Source organism: Oncorhynchus mykiss, chromosome 15 (genome assembly GCF_057628025.1).
Source record: "Oncorhynchus mykiss isolate SJ-2025 chromosome 15, ASM5762802v1, whole genome shotgun sequence".
Lineage (NCBI taxonomy): Eukaryota > Metazoa > Chordata > Actinopteri > Salmoniformes > Salmonidae > Oncorhynchus > Oncorhynchus mykiss.
In genome coordinates, this window is record NC_143036.1 from 16,460,612 (window position 1) to 16,479,865 (window position 19,254).

The following is a 19,254-nucleotide window of genomic DNA, read 5'->3' on the forward strand; positions in this document are numbered from 1 at the left end:
AAAGTATGAAGAACACAATTATTATTTCAATGAGAACTCATTTCATGTATGTTTTCATGGAAAACAAGGACATTTCTAAGTGACCCCAAACTTGAATTAGCAGCACAGATGCGCTAAACAGTTGCCAATAGCCTTCTAGTAGCTACCCTTTTCCCAGTTAGGAAACACAAGCTGCTATACAAAATTAAAAACAATCGCGGCATTGAGATTAATTGTAAAACAGCGGTCAAGCTATGAGGATAGAAAAGTAGGCTGTCTTTGAATTTGTAGTCTTGCTCAACCCTCCCACTTTCCCCACTGCATTTCATAGCCAGGTACTGAATCAGATCCTGGATCAGATTCTGTAGCCAAGTCTCTTTCTTTTCCTCAGAGAAAACGCCTTGATTCTAGCCCTTATGGCCCATAATACTGGCGCTAGGTACATATTTGTTTGTGCATTGGCGGGTCACATTTTATATTTATAAAGCGTATTGCGGGGCATTCTAAAGATAGGCTACTTGCGGACCGGACCATTAACCATTTGATAGGCTACACCTTATTCAGCCATGTTACCTCATTACCTAGCTATAGCTAATAACCTGCAGGACGCAATGTTTTGGAACATTCAGATAAAAATATGATTTGTTGAGCAAACATGCCTCGTTGACATGTTGAATAAGGAATAACGTTTGCTCTAATCATAGGATTTCTATCTGCAACATATGAGAATGTTTTGCAACTGAACGTGGCCCTGGTAACCTTACCAGTAGCTTATATGCAAACAGTTGGTGGCACAGAAAGAAAGGGAACTGGATAGCAGACAAGTTGACTAAATTCCTCCAGCCACTACGCTATATCTGACTAGATAAATGACTTTATTTTGAGTTAATGTGAACTGAGAGACTCCTACTTGAGCACTGGGACTCGGACTTCAGCCATAGGGACTCGTGACTCGATTCAAACTCGAGGATTAGTGACTCGACTACATCACTGGGCAAAACAGTCACTATCTCCCTTTCGAAGTCATTAGCCCGGTTCTACTTTAGGGCACCAATGTGGCTGTGGAGTCTGTGGAACTTTGATAACAATGTCAATGATGTGATGGAGGTGCAGCCCAGACTACTTTGCCTAGACTTTGCGGCACCATCTGGTGCTTGTGCTTGTCTCTATCTCTGTGTCTCTGTCTGTCTGTAATGTACAGTATCCATGTAGGCTGAATTTGGAATTTACATGGCCAAAAATTGTATATACAGTGCATTTGTTTTTTTTGTTACAGCCTTATTCTAATATTGATTCAATTGTATTTTTTCCTGGTCAATATACACAGACAATACCCCATAATAGCAAATGTAATTATTATTAGATTTACATATCACATTTACATACAGTAATAGTCAAAAGTTTGGACACACCCACTCATTCAAAGGTTTTTATATTTACTATTTTCTAAGTTGTAGAATAATAGTGAAGACATCAAAACTATGAAATAATACATGTGGAATTATGTAGTGACTAAAAAAGTGTAAAACAAATCTAAAAATATTTTATATTTGAGATTCTTCAAAGTTGCCACCCTTTGCCTTGATGACAGCTTTGCACAATCTTGGCATTCTCTCAACCCGCTTCATGAGGTAGTCACCTGGAATGCATTTCAATTAACAGGTCTTGTTAAAAGTTTATTTGTGGAATTTCTTTCCTTAATGCGTTTGAGCCAATCAGTTGTGTTGTGACAAGATAGGGCTATCTTCTGTATACCACCCCTATTTGGTAAAAGACCAAGTCCATATTATGGCAAGAACAGCTCAAATAAACAAAGAGAAACGACAATCAATCATTACTTTAAGACATGAAGGTCAGTCAATCCGGAACATTTCAAGAACTTTGAAAGTGCAGTCGCAAAAACCATCAAGCGCTATGATGAAACTGGCTGTCATGAGGACCGCCACAGGAAAGGAAGACCCAGCGTTACCTCTGCTGCAGAAAACAAGTTCATTAGAGTTACCAGCCTCAGAAATTGCAGCCCAAATAAATGCTTCAGAGTTCAAGTAACAGACACATCTCAACTACTCAGAGGAGACTGCATGAATCAGGCCTTCATGGTCAAGTTACTGCAAAGAAACAACTACTAAAGGACACCAATCAAAATAATAGACTTGCTTGGGCCATATGAGAAATGGACATTAGACCGATGGAAATCAGTCCTTTGGTCTGATGGGTCCAAATTTGAGATATTTGGTCCCAATCGCCGTGTCTTTGTGAGACGCAGAGTAGGTGAACGGATGATCTCCGCATGTGTGGTTCCCACCGTGAAGCATGGAGGCGGAGGTGTGGGGGTGCTTTGCTGGTGACACTGTCAGTGATTTATTTAGAATTCAAGGTACACTTAACCAGCATGGCTACCACAGTGTTATGCAGCGATATACCATCCCATCTGGTTTGCTCTTGGTGGGACTATCATTTGTTTAAGAGGACAATGACCCAAAACACATGTCCAGGCTGTGTGAGGGCTATTTGACCAAGGAGAGTGATGGAGTGCTGCATCAGATGACCTGGCCTCCACAATCGCCAACCTCAACCCAATTGAGATGGTTTGTGATGAGTTGGACAAAAGAGTGAAGGAAAAGCAGCCAACAGGTGCTCAGCATATGTGGGAACTCCTTCAAGACTGTCGGAAAAGCATTCCTCATGAAGCTGGTTGACAGAATGTCAAGAGTGTGCAAAGCTGTCATCAAGGTAAAGGGTGGCTACTTTGAAGAATCTAAAGTCTAAAATATCTTTTGATTTGTTTTATACTTTTTTTGGTTATAACATGATTCCATATGTGTTATTTCATAGTGTTGATGTCTTCTACAATGTAGAAAATAGTAAAAATAAAGAAAAATCCTTGAATGAGTGGGTGTGTCCAAACTTTTGACTGGTACTGTAAGTTTTCAGACCCTTTTCTCAGTACTTTGTTGAAGCACCATTGGCAGCGATGACGGCCTCAATTATTCTTGGGTATGACGCTACAAGCTTGGCACACCTGTATTTGGAGAGTTTCTCCCATTCTTCTCTTCAGATCCTCTCAAGCTCTGTCAGGTTGGATGGGGAGTGTCGCTGCACAGCTATTTTCAGGTCTCCAGCGATGTCCGATCGGGTTCAAGTCGGGGCTCTGGCTGGGCCAGTCAAGGATATTCAGAGACTTGTCATGAAGCCACTCCTGGGTTGTCTTGACTGTGTGCTCAGGGTTGTTGTCCTGTTAGAAGGTGAACTTTGTCCTGTTAGAATGTGAAATCAAGGATCTCTCGGCACCTTGCTCCGTTCATCTTTCCCTTGATCCTGACGAGTCTCCCAGGCCCTGCCACTGAAAAACATCCCCACAGCATGATGCTGCCACCACCATTCTTCACCGTAGGGATGGTGCCATGTTTCCTCCAGACGTGACGCTTGACATTCAGGCCAAAGAGTTCAATCTTTGTTTCATCAGGCCAGATAATCTTGTTTAACATGGTCTGAGAGTCCTTTAGGTGCCTTTTGGCAAACTCCAAGCAGGCTGTGCCTTTTACTGGGGAGTGGCTTCTGTCTGACCACTCTACCATAAAGGCCTGATTGGTGGAGTGCTGCAGAGATGGTTGTCCTTCTGGAAGGTTCACCCATCTCCACAGAGGAACTCTGGAGCTCTGTCAGTGATTATCGGGTTCTTGGTCACCTCCTTGACCGACCCTCTTCCCCGATTGCTCAGTTTGGCCGGGCGGCCAGCTCTCTGAAGAGTCTTGGTGGTTCCAAACAACTTCCATTTTAGAATGATGGAGGCCATTGTGTTCTTGGGGACCATCAATGCTGCACAACTATTTTTGCACTCTTCCCCAGATCTGTGCCTCAACACAATCCTGTCTCAGAGCTCTACGTACAATTCCTTTGACCTCATGGCTTGGTTTTTGCTCTGACATACTCTTGGTTTTTGCTCTGACATTACAGCACTTTGAGATATCAGCTGATGTACGAAGGGCTATATAAAATAAATTTGAAATTTGAAATTTGACATACAATGTCAACTGTGGGACCTTATATTTATAAAGGCAGATGTGTGCCTTTCCAAATCATGTCCAATCAATTGAATTTACCACAGGTGGACTCCAATTAAGTTGTAGAAACATCTCAAGGATGATCAATGGAAACAGGATGCACCTGAGCTCCGTTTTGAGTATTATAGCAAAGGGTCTGAATGCTTATGTAAATAAGGTATTTCTGTTTTATATTTTTAATACATTCGGTAAAATTTCTAAATCTTTTGTGCCTTTGTCATTGAGGTATTGTGTGTAGCTTGATGAGGAAAATGTTTTCTTTAATCCATTTTAGAGTAAGGATGTAACGTAACAATGTGGATAAAGGGAAGGAGTATGAACACTTTCCGAATGCACTGTATTTGTGTCATGTTTCTGCTGTTGGGAAAAGAATACGATGTTATGCAGAAAAATATGTTGGTTGGACAAGACTATTTATGTTGGTGGACATGGAAGCCAGTGATTTATGTTTACTATAGTTTGAGGCAATACAAATGCACTGTGACTCAAATGTAAGGCATTTAGTTGACTAAAATGGCCAACTGTGTCATTTTGACAGTAACTAGATTAAATCATTATTCAAATGACAATGTGATTAAGACCTTAATTATATTTTAGTCTAAATGAATAAAACTAGACAAAATCAACAAAAGTGCCACAATTAGCACTGCTTTTGTCTTAAAGTAGTTCACTGTGAAGAGAAACTCCACAGCAACACAAACAATGACATTTTTTGTTTGCTCTTACCAGTGTGGTAAGGAATGCTGTTTTACTTCTTTGTCTATCAGTAGATGGCCTTTCCATTTGGGAAGCGATAGTGTTACAGTTCTGTAATTTCACTGCCTCATTGTTGGACGTGTATTGTCCCTGATGTGGTAACTGAGGGGTTTTAACTAAAATTTAACACCATACTTTTATATTCTCTCCCACGTGAAGGTTCTCCTTGCAAAACGGAAACTGGACGGGAAGTATTACGCAATCAAGGTCCTGCAGAAAAGGGTCATTCTCAACAGGAGAGAGGTAATTTATTCTGAAGTGTTATTACTCTGTTTCTCAATGTTGGGTATGTTATTTCTATGTTCACCCCACCAATACCATTTCTCCTGTTTCCACCAGCAAAAACACATCATGGCGGAGCGCAACGTGCTACTGAAGAATGTCAAACACCCATTCCTGGTCGGCTTGCATTATTCCTTCCAGACAACAGACAAGTTGTACTTCGTCTTAGATTTCGTCAACGGGGGAGAAGTGAGTAGTTTCACTCCTATGAATAATGGAGAACCACAGTGTTGTCACTGAGCTCAAGTAGGGAAACTCAGAATAATACAACACCGGAACCCTGCTGAAAATGTCCCTAGGAAATGACCCCTGACCTGAGTCCCAGTGGTGCTGACCAGGGGTTGGAACTTATTGTCCAATCGTTTCGTTCCGTTCTGACCAGGAAAATAAAGTTCTGAACCGTTTCGTACCAAAAGAAAGTAGCGGTTTATATCGTTCCTTTTTAAACCTTTGAAATTGTATTTTTTTAATTTTTCAGGTGTGGAGAGAGGTTGGAGGAATCTTGCCTTGATGGGCATCTTGTTATGACATACATTATCTTAATTAGGCCCACATAATTATACCAACGGAGGAGTGGCTTCTATGGATGAACTTTGAACTTCCGAGTTGGTTTAGCCATGGGCCAGAGCTAGTTCTAGTGCTGGAACTTAAACATGTCTAACCGATCCCAATCAAAGGTGTTCTCACGTGCTCCACTAAGGCAGTTATATATCATTTGTCCTTGTGGGAAAAAAATGTGTGTAATACAAAGCGCAAATTAAAAGTAAGAATCTCTGAGCATTTTGCACCATTAGTTGCAAAAATGTGATGTACCCAGTTGCAGCCCACTTTTTGGAAGCGAACCACTCTTTCGTCCCTTCTCTGTATCACCATCAAACACGTCACCCTCCCTTGGAGAGGGGGTGACCTTGACAATTTCTTGTTAAAACAAGAGGCTGCCTGGATCTTTAATTTAAAGACACTTGCTCCCGCCGGTCTCAACGTAGAAACTGATCTGAAGCCATTCTTGTGATTATTGTGTTTTTGCTATCCATTGTAAGTGTTTGTAGGCTTATGTAGCCACATTGTATCTATGATCGTATGTTATTCATTCATGCTTTTTACAAGTTCTATTTATATCTGTAAATCAACCAAGCCACACCTGGCCATGATTACAGACACCTGTCTGTGTCTTTCAAAGTATATAATCTAGTGACCCGCAGTGTTTCTCATTATACCCTGATGAAGGCGGCTTGTCTGTCAATGTCGGTTATAAAATGATTGCATCTGAGCTCCTAGAGTGTGAGGCTCTCCTTTTCTTTTTCAACTATTGTAGCCTTAACTAGCATTAAAAAAGTGAATCTATTATTTTAAACATCTCTCCCTAATTTCCGAATCAGGCTTGTAACATTGTCAGTAGGCTACAGTAACCTATATAACATTGTCAGTAGTCTACAGTAACCTACATTGGGCTCCAAAATTACTGGCACCCCTGACTGGCAATGCACAAACAATACTTAAAAAAATATAAACAATATAATTATAGAGAGAAACTCAAAATACCAACGTGAGAAATACTGTACTTTATTAATGTTTCAATGGAACCCACCAAAATAATTTATTGAGTTAATAAAAAATCAATGTCCTCCAAATCAAGGTTTCACAATGAATGGCACCCTTAAAGATTATTGTAAATAACCTCTACCAAAATTAAACCAGGAATTAAATTCCACTTATTTAAGTGTATCTAAGTCTTAAGGAACATTACATCACTTCCTGTTTCACTAGGGTATAAAAATGAGGTAACACGCATGCAATATCCCTGTCATCCAACACCATGAAGAAAACAAAAGAACTGGCAGTTCAAAAGAGACAGATGGTCGTAGACCTTCATAAACCTGGTAATGGCTACAAGAAGATCCACAAACGATTGAATATACCACTGAGCACTGTCAGGGTAATTATTTTAAAAAATCAAAAGATATGGAACTGTTAAACCTCACGGGTAGAGGACACATGCATTTTGCCCCCCAGGATAGGGAGGAGGATGGTGAGAGAAGCAACACAATCCCCAAAAATCACTGTGAGAGAATTGCAGGCCTTGGTGGCGTCTGGGGTCACCGTCTTGTGGTCACCAGGTTTCAAAAAGCACCATCAGATGCCACCTCCACAGGCTCTTTGGAAGGGTTGCCAGAAGAAAGCCCTTTCTGACCCCAAGACACAGACGCAAGCGCTTGGAGTTTGCCAAACGTCATTTAAATTATGACTGAAAGAAGGTGCTCTGGTCAGAAGACCAAAACTGAACGTTTTGGTCAGATACAGCAATAGCATGTTTGGCGTCGAAACAGAGATGTATACACCTCATACCCACGGTGAAATATGGTGGTGGGTCAGTGACGTTTTGGGGCTGTTTTAATTCCAGAGGTCCAGGGGCACTGGTTAAGATTGATGGCATAATGAATTCCACCAAGTATCAGGCAATTTTGGCTGACAATCTGGTTGCCTCTGCCAGAAGGCTGGGACTTGGCCGTAGGTGGACTTTCCAACAAGACAATGACTCAAAACAGTTGATAACCGCAAAACCAAGAATGTGAAGGATCTTGAAAGGATCTACATAGAGGAATGGTCCAAAATCCCTCCAAATGTGTTCCTTAACCTTGTCAAACATTACAGGAAAAGACTGTGCTGTTATCCTTGCCAGAGGTGGTTGCACTAAGTACTAAATGAGGAGTGCCAATAATTATGAAACCTTGATTTTGGTTAAATGTATTTTGTATTAAATAATTGTATGATTTTGGTTAGTTCCATTGAAATTTTAAGTACAGTATTTCTCACATGTTGGTATTTTGAGTTTCTCTCTATAATTACACTCCCTGTCAAAAGTTTTAGAACACCTTCTCATTCAATGTTTTTTCTTAATTTTTTACTATTTTCTACATTGTAGAATAATAGTGAAGACAGCAAAACTATGAAACAACATGGAATGATTTAGTAACCAAACACGTGTTAAACTAATCTAAATATATTTTATATTTGAGATTCTTCAAATAGCCACCCTTTGCCTTGATGACAGCTTTGCATACTTTTGGCATTCTCTCAACCAGCTTCAACTGGAATGCTTTTCCAATAGTCTTGAAGGAGTTCCCATATATGCTGAGCACTTGTTAGCTGCTTTTCCTTCACTATGCGGTTCAACTCATCCCAAACCATCTCATTTGGTTGAGAGCGGGGGATTGTGGAGGACAGGTCATCTGCTGTAGCACCATCACTCTCCTTGGTAAAATAGTCATTTTCCAGCCTGGAGGTGTGTTGGGTCATTGTCCTGTTGAAAAACAAATGATAGTCCCACCAAAACCAAACCAGATGGGATGGCGTATCGCTGCAGAATGCTGTGGTAGCCATGCTGTTTAAGTGTGCCTTGAATTCTAAATAAATCACAGACAGTGTCACCATCAAAGCACCCCAACACCATAACACCTCCTCCATGCTTTACGGTAGACACACACGCAGATCACCCGTTTTACCCACACCGCATCTCACAGACACGGCGGTTGGAACCAAAAATCTTCCATTTCGACTCCAGACCAAAGAACAAATGTTCACCGCTCGTGTTTCTTGGCCCAAGCAAGTCTCTTCTTATTATTGGTGTCCCTCAGTAGTGATTTATTTGCAGCAATTTGACCATGAAGGCCTGATTCACGCAGTCTCCTCTGAACAGTTGACGTTGAGATGCGTCTGTTACTTGAACTCTGTGAAGCATTTAATTTGGCCTGCAATTTCTGAGGCTGGTAACTCTAATGAACTTATCCTCTGCAGCAGAGGTAACTCTGGGTCTTCCTTTCCTGTGGCGGTCCTCATGAGAGACAGTTTTTTTTCATAGCGCTTGATGGTTTTTGCAACTGCACTTGAAGAAACTTTCAAAGTTCTTGAACTGTTCCGTATTGACTGACCTTCATGTCTTAAAGTAATGATTGATTGTCGTTTCTCTTTGCTTATATGAGCTGTTCCTGCCATAATATGGACTTGGTCTTTTACCAAATAGGGCTATCTTCTGTATAACCCCTACCTTGTCACATCACAACTGATTGGCTAAAACACATTGAGGAGGAAAGAAATTCCACAAATTCACTGTTAATTGAAATGCATTCCAGATGACTACCTCATGAAGCTGGTTGAGAGAATGCCAAGAATGTGCAAAGCTGACATGAAGGCAAAGGGTGGATATATGAAGAATCTCAAATATAACATATATTTTGGTTACTACGTTATTTCATAGTTTTGATGTATTCACTATTATTCTATAATGTAGAAAATAGTTAAAATAAAGAAAAACCCTTGAATGAGTAGGTGTTCTAAAACATATCCAGGATATGCTACTTGCCCCTATCCCAATATTAAACCACTGATCCAGGATATGCTACTTTCCCCTATCCCAATATTAAACCACTGATCCAGGATATGCTACTTTCCCCTATCCCAATATTAAACCACTGATCCAGGATATGCTACTTGCCCCTATCCCAATATTAAACCACTGATCCAGGATATGCTGCTTACCCCTATCCCAATATTAAACCACTGATCCAGGATATGCTGCTTACCCCTATCCCAATATTAAACCACTGATCCAGGATATGCTGCTTACCCCTATTCCAATATTAAACCACTGATCCAGGATATGCTGCTTACCCCTATCCCAATATTAAACCACTGATCCAGGATATGCTGCTTACCCCTATCCCAATATTATACCACTGATCCAGGATATGCTACTTGCCCCTATCCCAATATTAAACCACTGATCCAGGACATGCTGCTTACCCCTCTGCCAATATTATACCACTGATCCAGGATATGCTGCTTACCCCTATCCCAATATTAAACCACTGATCCAGGATATGCTGCTTACCCCTATCCCAATATTAAACCACTGATCCAGGATATGCTGCTTACCCCTATCCCAATATTAAACCACTGATCCAGGATATGCTGCTTACCCCTATCCCAATATTAAACCACTGATCCAGGATATGCTGCTTACCCCTATCCCAATATTAAACCACTGATCCAGGATATGCTGCTTACCCCTATCCCAATATTAAACCATTGATCCAGGATATGCTGCTTACCCCTATCCCAATATTAAACCACTGATCCAGGATATGCTGCTTACCCCTATCCCAATGTTGACAGTAAACTGTAAACATTTACATAGTTTATTGATTTACATTAGTTTATACACTTCAAAAGGAATCAGCTGCGACCCACTCCCAATCTACCATTTAAGTGTTAAAAAACCCATACATTTCAAAGCTTCCTTTTCAATAAAAGGAACTGTGCAGTGTAGGTGGTGGGAGCTGAATTTCTACATTTGAATAAGCACATCCTGGCCATTAGTGCAACGTTGGCCAATGTAACTCCATAAAAATATTTATTAGCATTTTTATGCCATTCTGGGACTGTCAGAAAGAGCCAAAACTAAGAGTGATTGACAGGATGATTGAAGGTTTGTAATGTTTCTCTAACCTTGGTATAATGGCAAGTCTGTATAAATATTTTGACAGTATTAAAATATTATAGATATCTACAAAAAAGCTACTGAGGTCTATGGATTTCCCTTAGCCTGATCCCAGATTTGTAGGCTATGTGCTTTAGCTGTAGGGACTAGGCTCTATCTCCTCCGAAACCACTGAAACTTTGTTGCCTTTCCAGTTTTCGAGAGTGCAGAGGCTAATCTCATAGTTCATGTCATGTTGATGCTAGCACTTAACTTGCTGCTTGAGTCAATTGTAATTGTGATGTGGAATTTGCAGACAGGGCAGGAAGTTTGACCCACGGCTCTGTGTCAAGACTCGGCTACAATTGTTGTTAGCAACCTGGGCTAAATATCACTCCATACTCTGTCCATTAATTTATTATGATGTACTGCCAAAATAAAGGAAACACTTGAGTAAATGAGGGATACAAAGTCTTTTGAAAGCAGGCGCTTCCACACAGGTGTGGTTCCTGAGTTAATTAAGCAATTAACACATCCTATCGTGCTTAGGGTCATGTATAAAAATGCCCAGTTGTGCATTATTTTGGCTTACCATGGCTAGAAGAGGACATCTCAGTGACTTTGAAAGAGGTCTCAAAGGAGCATAGGGTGTTTAAAGGGTGTGTGTGTGTCAGTCACCAGATCTTAACCCAACTGAACCAGCGTTTTCCACCGCCATGAGCAAAACTCCAAATTATGGAATTTCTCATGTAAGAATGGTGTCATATCCCTCCAATAGAGTTCTAGACACTTGCGAATCTATGCCAAGGCACATTGAAGCTATGCCCTATTAAGACATTTTATGTTGGCGTTTCCTTCTATTTTGGCAGTTTCCTTTATTCCTCTGTAATGTCTCACTGGCACTGTGGCTGTATTCTATCATTCCAGCTTTTCTTCCATCTTCAAAAAGAACGGACCTTTCCGGAACCCAGAGCCAAGTTCTACATCGCAGAAATGGCAAGCGCACTGGGCTATCTGCATTCTCTCAACATAGTTTACAGGTACATGGATGTATGTATACAAAACATTAAGAACACCTGCTCTTTCCATTATATCGACTGACCAAGTGAATCCAGGTGAAGGCTATGATCCCTTATTGATGCCACTTGTTAGATGAAGGGGAGGAGACCGGTTAAAGAAGGATCTTTAAACCTTGAGACATGGATTGTGTATGTGTGCCATTGAGTGTGAATGGGCGAGACAAAGGATATAAGTGCCTTTGAACGGGGTATCGTAGTAGGTGCCATGCGCAAAGGTTTGTGTCAAGAACTGCAACGCTGCTGGGTTTTACAAGTTCAACAGTTTCCCGTGTGTATTAAGAATGGTTTACCACCCAAAGGACATCCAGCCAACTTGACACAACTGTGGGAAGCATTGGAGTCGACATGGGCCAGCAACCCTGTGGAACGCAATCAAAACACCATGTAGAGAAGAGAGTCATGCCCTGAAGAATTGAGGCTCTTCTGAGGGCAAACTCAATATTTGGACGGTGTTCCTAATGTTTGGTATACTCAGTGTATTCTATTCTACTGTATTTTAGTCAGTGCCACTCTGACATTGCTCGTCCTAATATTTCTTAATTCCATTATTTTAGATGTGAGTATTGTTAGATATTACTGCACTGTTGCAGCTAGGAACACAAGCAATAATATTTTATTTGAATGTTAGACACATTCTAAGGTTTCGTGAAACAGTTTCCACATTAAATATCCTGAATGAACACATCCCCTTTTTAATTAGTGGGAAAAGTCCAACTTCAAATAGCGTCTTTTGTGAAATTCCTGGAACTTTGATATTTGAAGTGTTCCTTTTTCAAGAGGTCGGCTGTAGTAATGTCACTGCTGTCATGGTTGCAGCACGTGTATAGTCGTTCATTAACTGACATGTATTGTTCTCTCTCTACCTTTTTTGCCCTTCGTTCTGTTGTCTGCGCCTAACAGTGTTTATACCATGTGCAAGTTTTAGTTGTTCCATTTGTGTTTGAGGTCGGACTTTAGTACGTAGGGTGTCACCTCATTTGTCAGTATGTGTTACACCTGTGCTGGTTGCCATCTTGTTAGTGGGAAAGCCCTACATGTTTTGTTTTGGTTGTTGGTGAGTGACTGTTAGTTCCCATTCTGTTTGAGCTGGGGAACGTAACGCATGTTTGTGCTGGTCTGGTGTGTAGTGTAGTGTGGTGGTGTCTCTTGCCTTTAACTAGGCAAGTCCAGAACAAATTCTTATTTTCAATGATGGCCTACTGGGGAACAGTGGGTTAACTACCTTGTTCAGGGCAGAATGGGCAGAATGACAGATTTTCACCTTGTCAGCTCAGGGATTCGATCCAGCAACCTTGTGGTTACTGGCCCAGCGCTCTAACCACTAGGCTACGCTCTAACCACTAGGCTACTCATGTAAATTGATATCAACTGGATGCAAATCGCTAGGATTAAAGAAACCTCTCTTGATGATTGTTTTGATATCCTCTGTTGCCCAGAAGTAGGAAGATAATAGCTCTTGTAATCCATTAAGCACAGTTCTATTATCCAATATCAACATCGTTGGATAATGTTCATGTTTGTTTTTTCACAGGGACTTGAAGCCAGAAAATATCCTTCTCGACTTTGAAGTAAGTGTGACATTCTAACTCATTTGCAGTGCATAAGTAATCTGTTTTATATGTGGAGTAGCTTAGGGCTGTATTCAATCGAAACTGCATTAGCAATCTTTTTGCTTAACAACTGCCTTCGTACAAATGTATCTTGACAACTGAAATCCTCCTCCCATAAATGTAGTCTACCTGATATTTTAACATTACCCAAAATAATTCTGCATATCAGTTTAACCTCAAGGAAAGTGTTTACTTTAGTTTAGCCTTTACTACACTGAAACAAATATATGAATTTAACATGTTGGTCCCATGTTTTCATGAGCTGAAATAAAAGATCCCAGAAATGTTCCATATGCACAAAAAGCTAATTTCTCTCTAAATGTGTGCACACATTTGTTTACATCACTGTTAGTGTGCATTTCTCCGTTGCCGAGATAATCCATCCACTTGATAGTTGTGGCATATCAAGAAACTGATTAAACGGCATGGTCATTACACAGGTGCACCTTGTGCTGGGGACAATAAAAGGCAACTCTAAAATGTGCAGTTTTGTCACACAACACAATGCCATAGAGGTCTCAATTTTTGAAGGAGTGTGCAATTTGCATGCTGCCTGCAGGAATGTCCACTAGAGCAGGAATGTCCACAGAGAATTTAATTTCTCTACCATAAACTACCTCTTACGTTATTTAAGAGAATTTGCCAGTACTTCCAACCGGCCTCACAACCGCAGATTATGTGTCGTGTGGGCAGGCGGTTTGCTGATGTCAACGTTGTGAACAGAGTGCCATGTGGTGGCAGCGGGGTTATGGTATGGGTAGGCATAATCTACGGACAACGAACACAATTGGATTTTAGCAATGGCAATTTGAATGCACAGAGAAACCGTGACGAGATCCTGAGGCCCATTGTGCCATTCATCCTTCGCCATCACCTCATGTTTCAGCATGATAATGTCGCAAGGATCTGTACTCAACTCCTGGAAGCTGAAAATGTACCATTTATTCCATGGCCTGCATACTCACCAGACATGTCACCCATTGAAAATGTTTTGGATGCTTTGGCTCAACTTGTAAGACGGCGTGTTCTAGTTTGTGCCAATATTTGTTATTGTTAATTTGTTACTTTTTATTTTATTTTTTACTTTAGTTTATATCTTAAATATTTTCTTAACTCTATTTCTTGAACTGCATTGTTGGTTAAGGGCTTGTAAGTGCTACTACACCGTTTGTATGCGGCACGTGACAAATAAAATGGATTTGATATCCAACAACTTCGCACAGACATTGAAGAGGAGTGGGACAACATTCCACAGACTACAATCAACAGCCTGATCAACTCTATGCGAAGGAGATGCGTTGCTCTGCATGAGGCAAATGGTGGTCACACTAGATACTGACTGGTTTTCTGATCCACGCCCCTAACTTAAAAGAATTATATATTTTTTTTATCTGGGACCAACAGATGCATATCTGTATTCCCAGTCATGTAAAATCCATAGATTAGGGCCTAATTATTTGTTTCAATTGACTGATTTCTTTAGATGAACTAACTTTGTAAAATCTTTTAAATTGTTGTGTTTTTATATTTTTGTAGAGTTTAAATATTTTCAGTGTTTACTACTAAACTCAGCAAAAAAAGAAACGTCCTCACACTGTCAACTGCTTTTATTTTCAGCAAACTTAACATGTCTAAATATTTGTATGAACAAGATCCACAGACATGTAACTAACAGAAATTGAATATTGTGTCCCAGAACAAAGGGGGAGGGGGGCTGTATGGCTGGTGGAATTGTCATGCTGGAGGGTCATGTCAGGATGAGCCTGCAGGAAGGGTACCACATGAGGGAGGAGGATGTCTTCCCTGTAACGCACAGCATTGAGATTGCCTGCAATTACAACAAGCTCAGTCCGATGATTCTGTGACACACCACCCCAGACCATGACGGACCCTCCACCTCCAAATCGATCCTGCTCCAGAGTACAGGCCTCGGTGTAACACTCATTCCTTGAAAGATAAACGCGAATCCGACTATCACCCCTGGTGAGACAAAACTGTGACTCGTCAGTGAAGAGCACTTTTTGCCAGTGCTGTCTATTCCAGCGACGGTGGGTTTGTGCCCATAGGCGACGTTGTTGCCAGTGATGTCTGGTGAGGATCCTGCCTTTACAACAGGCATACAAGCCCTCAGTCCAGCCTCTCTCAGCCTATTGCAGACAGTCTAAGCACTGATGGAGGGATTGTGCGTTCCTGGTGTAACTCGGGCAGTTGTTGCTATCATGTACCTGTCCCGCAGTTGTGATGTTCAGATGTACCGATCATGTGCAAGTGTTGTTACACATGGTCTGCCACTGCGAGGATGATCAGCTGTCCGTCCTGTCTCCCTCTTAGGCGTCTCAGTACGGACATTGCAATTTATTACCCTGGCCACATCTGCAGTCCTCATGGCTCATTGCAGCATGCCAAAGGCACGTTCACGCAGATGAGCAGGGCCCCTGGGCATCTTTCTTTTGGTGTTTTTTCAGTAGTAGTCCTAAGTTTTCATAACTGTGACCTTAATTGCTTAAGCTGTTAGTGTCTTAACAACCGTTCCACAGGTGCATGTTCATTAATTGTTTATGGTTCATTGAACAAGCATGGGAAACAGTGTTTAAACCCTTTACAATGAAGATCTGTGAAGTTATTTTGAATTTGACAAATTACCTTTTTAAAGCCAGGGTCCTGAAAAGGGACGTTTATTTTTTTGCTGAGTTTAGTCATTGGAAAAAATGATGAGATGAATGTCTCAAACTAACCAATCCAACAGGTTATAAAGAAAGCAAGTGTCTGTGGTGAAGCCTAATCCTTCACCAGCTAACACATCTCACACGAACGGCAGTGTCATTTTCAGTTTAGAAGAGAACGTTTGTGATTTGATTGTTTAACTAATGCGTTTCCTGACCGGCCTTATTGAGACTGAGGAAATTGCGAGTGTCCTGAGAGTTGGCTACTCTGGCCAAAATTCCACAAAGAAAATGTATGTTATTCTGTTATGACTGAGGATAATGATGGCAAACACTGTCTAAAATTGTCCCTGACTCCCCTTCTTTAAAGGGACATATAGTTTTGACGGACTTCGGATTGTGCAAGGAAGGCATTTCCCAAGCCGAGACGACAAGCACATTTTGTGGGACACCTGAGGTAATGTTGAACATGTTTTCCAGGATAGCATATGTAATAAGGCATAATAACCTTTTTTAATGTCTGGACCACTGTTCTGGATTGAGACTGAAAAGGCCTGTCATTGCTAATTTATTTAACTCCCCCCCCCCCACCCCTAGTACCTAGCTCCAGAGGTCCTGAGGAAACAACCGTATGACAACACAGTGGACTGGTGGTGTCTAGGATCAGTGCTCTATGAAATGCTCTTTGGCCTGGTGAGTTACAGTAGTAGACATTGAAAACAGGCACAATATGTACAGACAGAACACACCCTTGACATAATGCCTGATCACACACTGTCTTAACAGTAACACACATCTATCTCCCCTCTGTTCCACAGCCTCCGTTCTACAGCAGAGACACCCATGAGATGTATGAAAACATCCTCCACAAACCCTTGATGATGCGTCCCGGAGCGTCCAACACGGCCTGGTCCCTCCTGCAGGCTCTACTGGAGAAGGACGGCACACACAGACTGGGCTCCAGAGACGACTTTGTGAGTGGTGACCCTCACAGCATGGCAGTGGTTTATGGTTTTATGTCACCCATCTCATTTAGTTAGAAAATATTCCAGTGACCCAAGACTTTTTAAATACTCCAAACTCACTAAATACACACAAATTGACCTTCCTCGAAGTCACAAGAGGTTGGTGGCACCTTACTTGGAGAGTGCGGGATCATGGTGTGAATGGAGCGGAATAGTTGGAATGGTAACAATTACATAAAACCTATGGTTTCCAGGTGTTTGATGCCATTCCATTTGCTCCGTTCCGTCCATTATTGTGAGCTGTTCTCCCCTCAGCAGCCTACAGTGCTCTAAATCCCAAGCTACCATTTATTTAAGTAACACAGCAGTATGCTTCATAGTCTCACAACTGTGACTCATGTATTGCTGTAGCTGATGGCATCTGACTCTCTCTGGTGGAGAAACATTGTCATGACCAGGAGTTGCTCAATAGCTGCAGTGTCTGGCAATGTTCATTTCTTCTTGGCAAGATGGATTGCATTACATCGCTTTCAACAGTATGAAGTAATAGCATTTGCCTTGGTTGTTCTAGAACTGAAAAATATCTATTCTGTTTTTTTTCAGAATGAGATCAAAGCACATAACTTCTTCTCTGCGATCAAGTGGGATGACCTGGAACAGAGAAAGGTTCCACCTCCATTCACTCCCAATGTGGTAAATGTTCTCAGGGTTACATGTGATTCTGATGTATGGCAACACACGGCAGATGCAACACCAGACCACAAGCATGAATGAACTGATGTTTGTTTTTTCCTCTTTCCTGTTTTGCAGAATTCTCCTTACGACATCACAAACTTTGATCCAGAATTCACAGATGAGACCGTTCCAAACTCTGTGTGCTATACTGAACATGCCATAGTCAATGCCAGTGTAATGGAGGCTGATGATGCCTTCCTAGGTTTTTCCTACGCACCCCCCTCAGATGACTCCTTCCTATGAAAGACTAGCTGTGAGGACCTGCCCCAGAGTTCTGTGAAATTGCCTTAATTGTTATTTTATTTTTACAAGGAGCACGTGTGCACCTAAGTTGAAAAATGTAGGTGCACACAAAGAAATGTAGGACCACATTGAGAAATATTTGAGGTAAGAAAGCTAGAATCCTTAATTATTCTAGGTGAACTGGTGCTCCTAAATAAAAATTCCATGTCGCACAGCAAAATCTTAATGCGATCAAAATGGATGCACTGTAGAGCCTTGGCCTTAATCCAGTATTATTATATCCTGGTCCTGGAAATCTATAGGGTATGCAGGATTTGTTCCAGCCCAGTAGCTTGTTGATTAGTGTATTTAGGTGTGTTAGTGCTGGTCTGGAACAAAGCCTGCACACCCTGTGTGTCTCCAGGATCAGGACTGAAAAACACTGCCTTAACCTGTCCTAAATATTTTGAATAAAAGGGAAGAATTTATATTGTGGATGAACCCGTTTTGAGAAAAGCTAAAGTGAGCAGAAGTTGTGATCAGACAGCACTTATGAAAAGGGTTTGGGTTGCAGACTGTGTCAAGAAACCTTTATTTTTACCTAATGATATTTATATAACAAATTATATTTTTAAGAAATGTCGGCCATATTTCTTTCTTGACACATGTATTGGTTGTTGGCTCATGTCCATTTTGGTTCTTTGTTTGAAGAAATGAGGACATTCAGTGTGATGTTGTCCGGGTGGGGTGGGTTAAGAAAAAAAAAAGACCCCGAAATAAAATCCTAAATTTAAGTGGCGAATTGGGATGAAAGCGCTTCCTCAAAATCTTTTCGTTCCACTTTAAAAGCAGACTTTGTGGATTTAATGAAATGGCAGTGAACATGTCATTTATATGCTTTCAAAACAGCTAAAAGGAATTGTTTTGTCTCTTCCAATATCAAAAGATTTGTTATCCTAACAAGATCACTGGTTAATGGTATATTTAGAAAGTGCTTGTAGTAGGTTTATTTATAGATTCATTGTTAATTTGTGGTGGGAGGGTTCTCAGTCGGAAATACTAGGTCACGGAATATAGTCTTGTGTTGACAGAGGTCATTTCAGTTCAGATTTTCATTGTGTGTGTTTATATAGACCTTTTCTGTAATGGCTCCAGTGACTTTACTTTGCAAACATGTGCTGCGCCATCTGATTTATTTCTGTGGTTTGCTTGCCTTTCTGTGTTATAGTTTACAAACTCATAATCTTGCCTTAATTGACACTCAGATATTCCTTAGAAATCCTCACAGAAAACCTCAACCACCAGACTAGGATTTCCATACCATTTCTAACTAACGAGTGTTGTCAACATGCCTCATTGTTCAATACAATGCCTTGGATGTACTGTACATTAAAATAATAATTAAATGAACCAACAAGTTTGT

General features: G+C 40.9%; 1 protein-coding gene across 2 annotated transcripts in view; it reads left to right on the forward strand.

Moving 5' to 3' along the window:
* The window catches only part of sgk3 (serum/glucocorticoid regulated kinase family member 3), a 36,298-nt gene extending 17,053 nt beyond the window's left edge, over positions 1-19,245 (forward strand). For both annotated transcript variants that reach the window (XM_036943867.2, XM_036943868.2), the window contains exons 9-17: positions 4,959-5,042; positions 5,139-5,270; positions 11,485-11,597; positions 13,168-13,204; positions 16,280-16,366; positions 16,507-16,602; positions 16,728-16,883; positions 17,478-17,567; positions 17,685-19,245. In XM_036943867.2, the coding sequence (XP_036799762.1) occupies positions 4,959-5,042; positions 5,139-5,270; positions 11,485-11,597; positions 13,168-13,204; positions 16,280-16,366; positions 16,507-16,602; positions 16,728-16,883; positions 17,478-17,567; positions 17,685-17,852 (963 nt within the window). In that variant the 3' untranslated portion in view covers positions 17,853-19,245. The remainder of the gene's footprint in view (positions 1-4,958; positions 5,043-5,138; positions 5,271-11,484; positions 11,598-13,167; positions 13,205-16,279; positions 16,367-16,506; positions 16,603-16,727; positions 16,884-17,477; positions 17,568-17,684) is intronic.
* Positions 19,246-19,254: the final 9 nt, after the last annotated feature.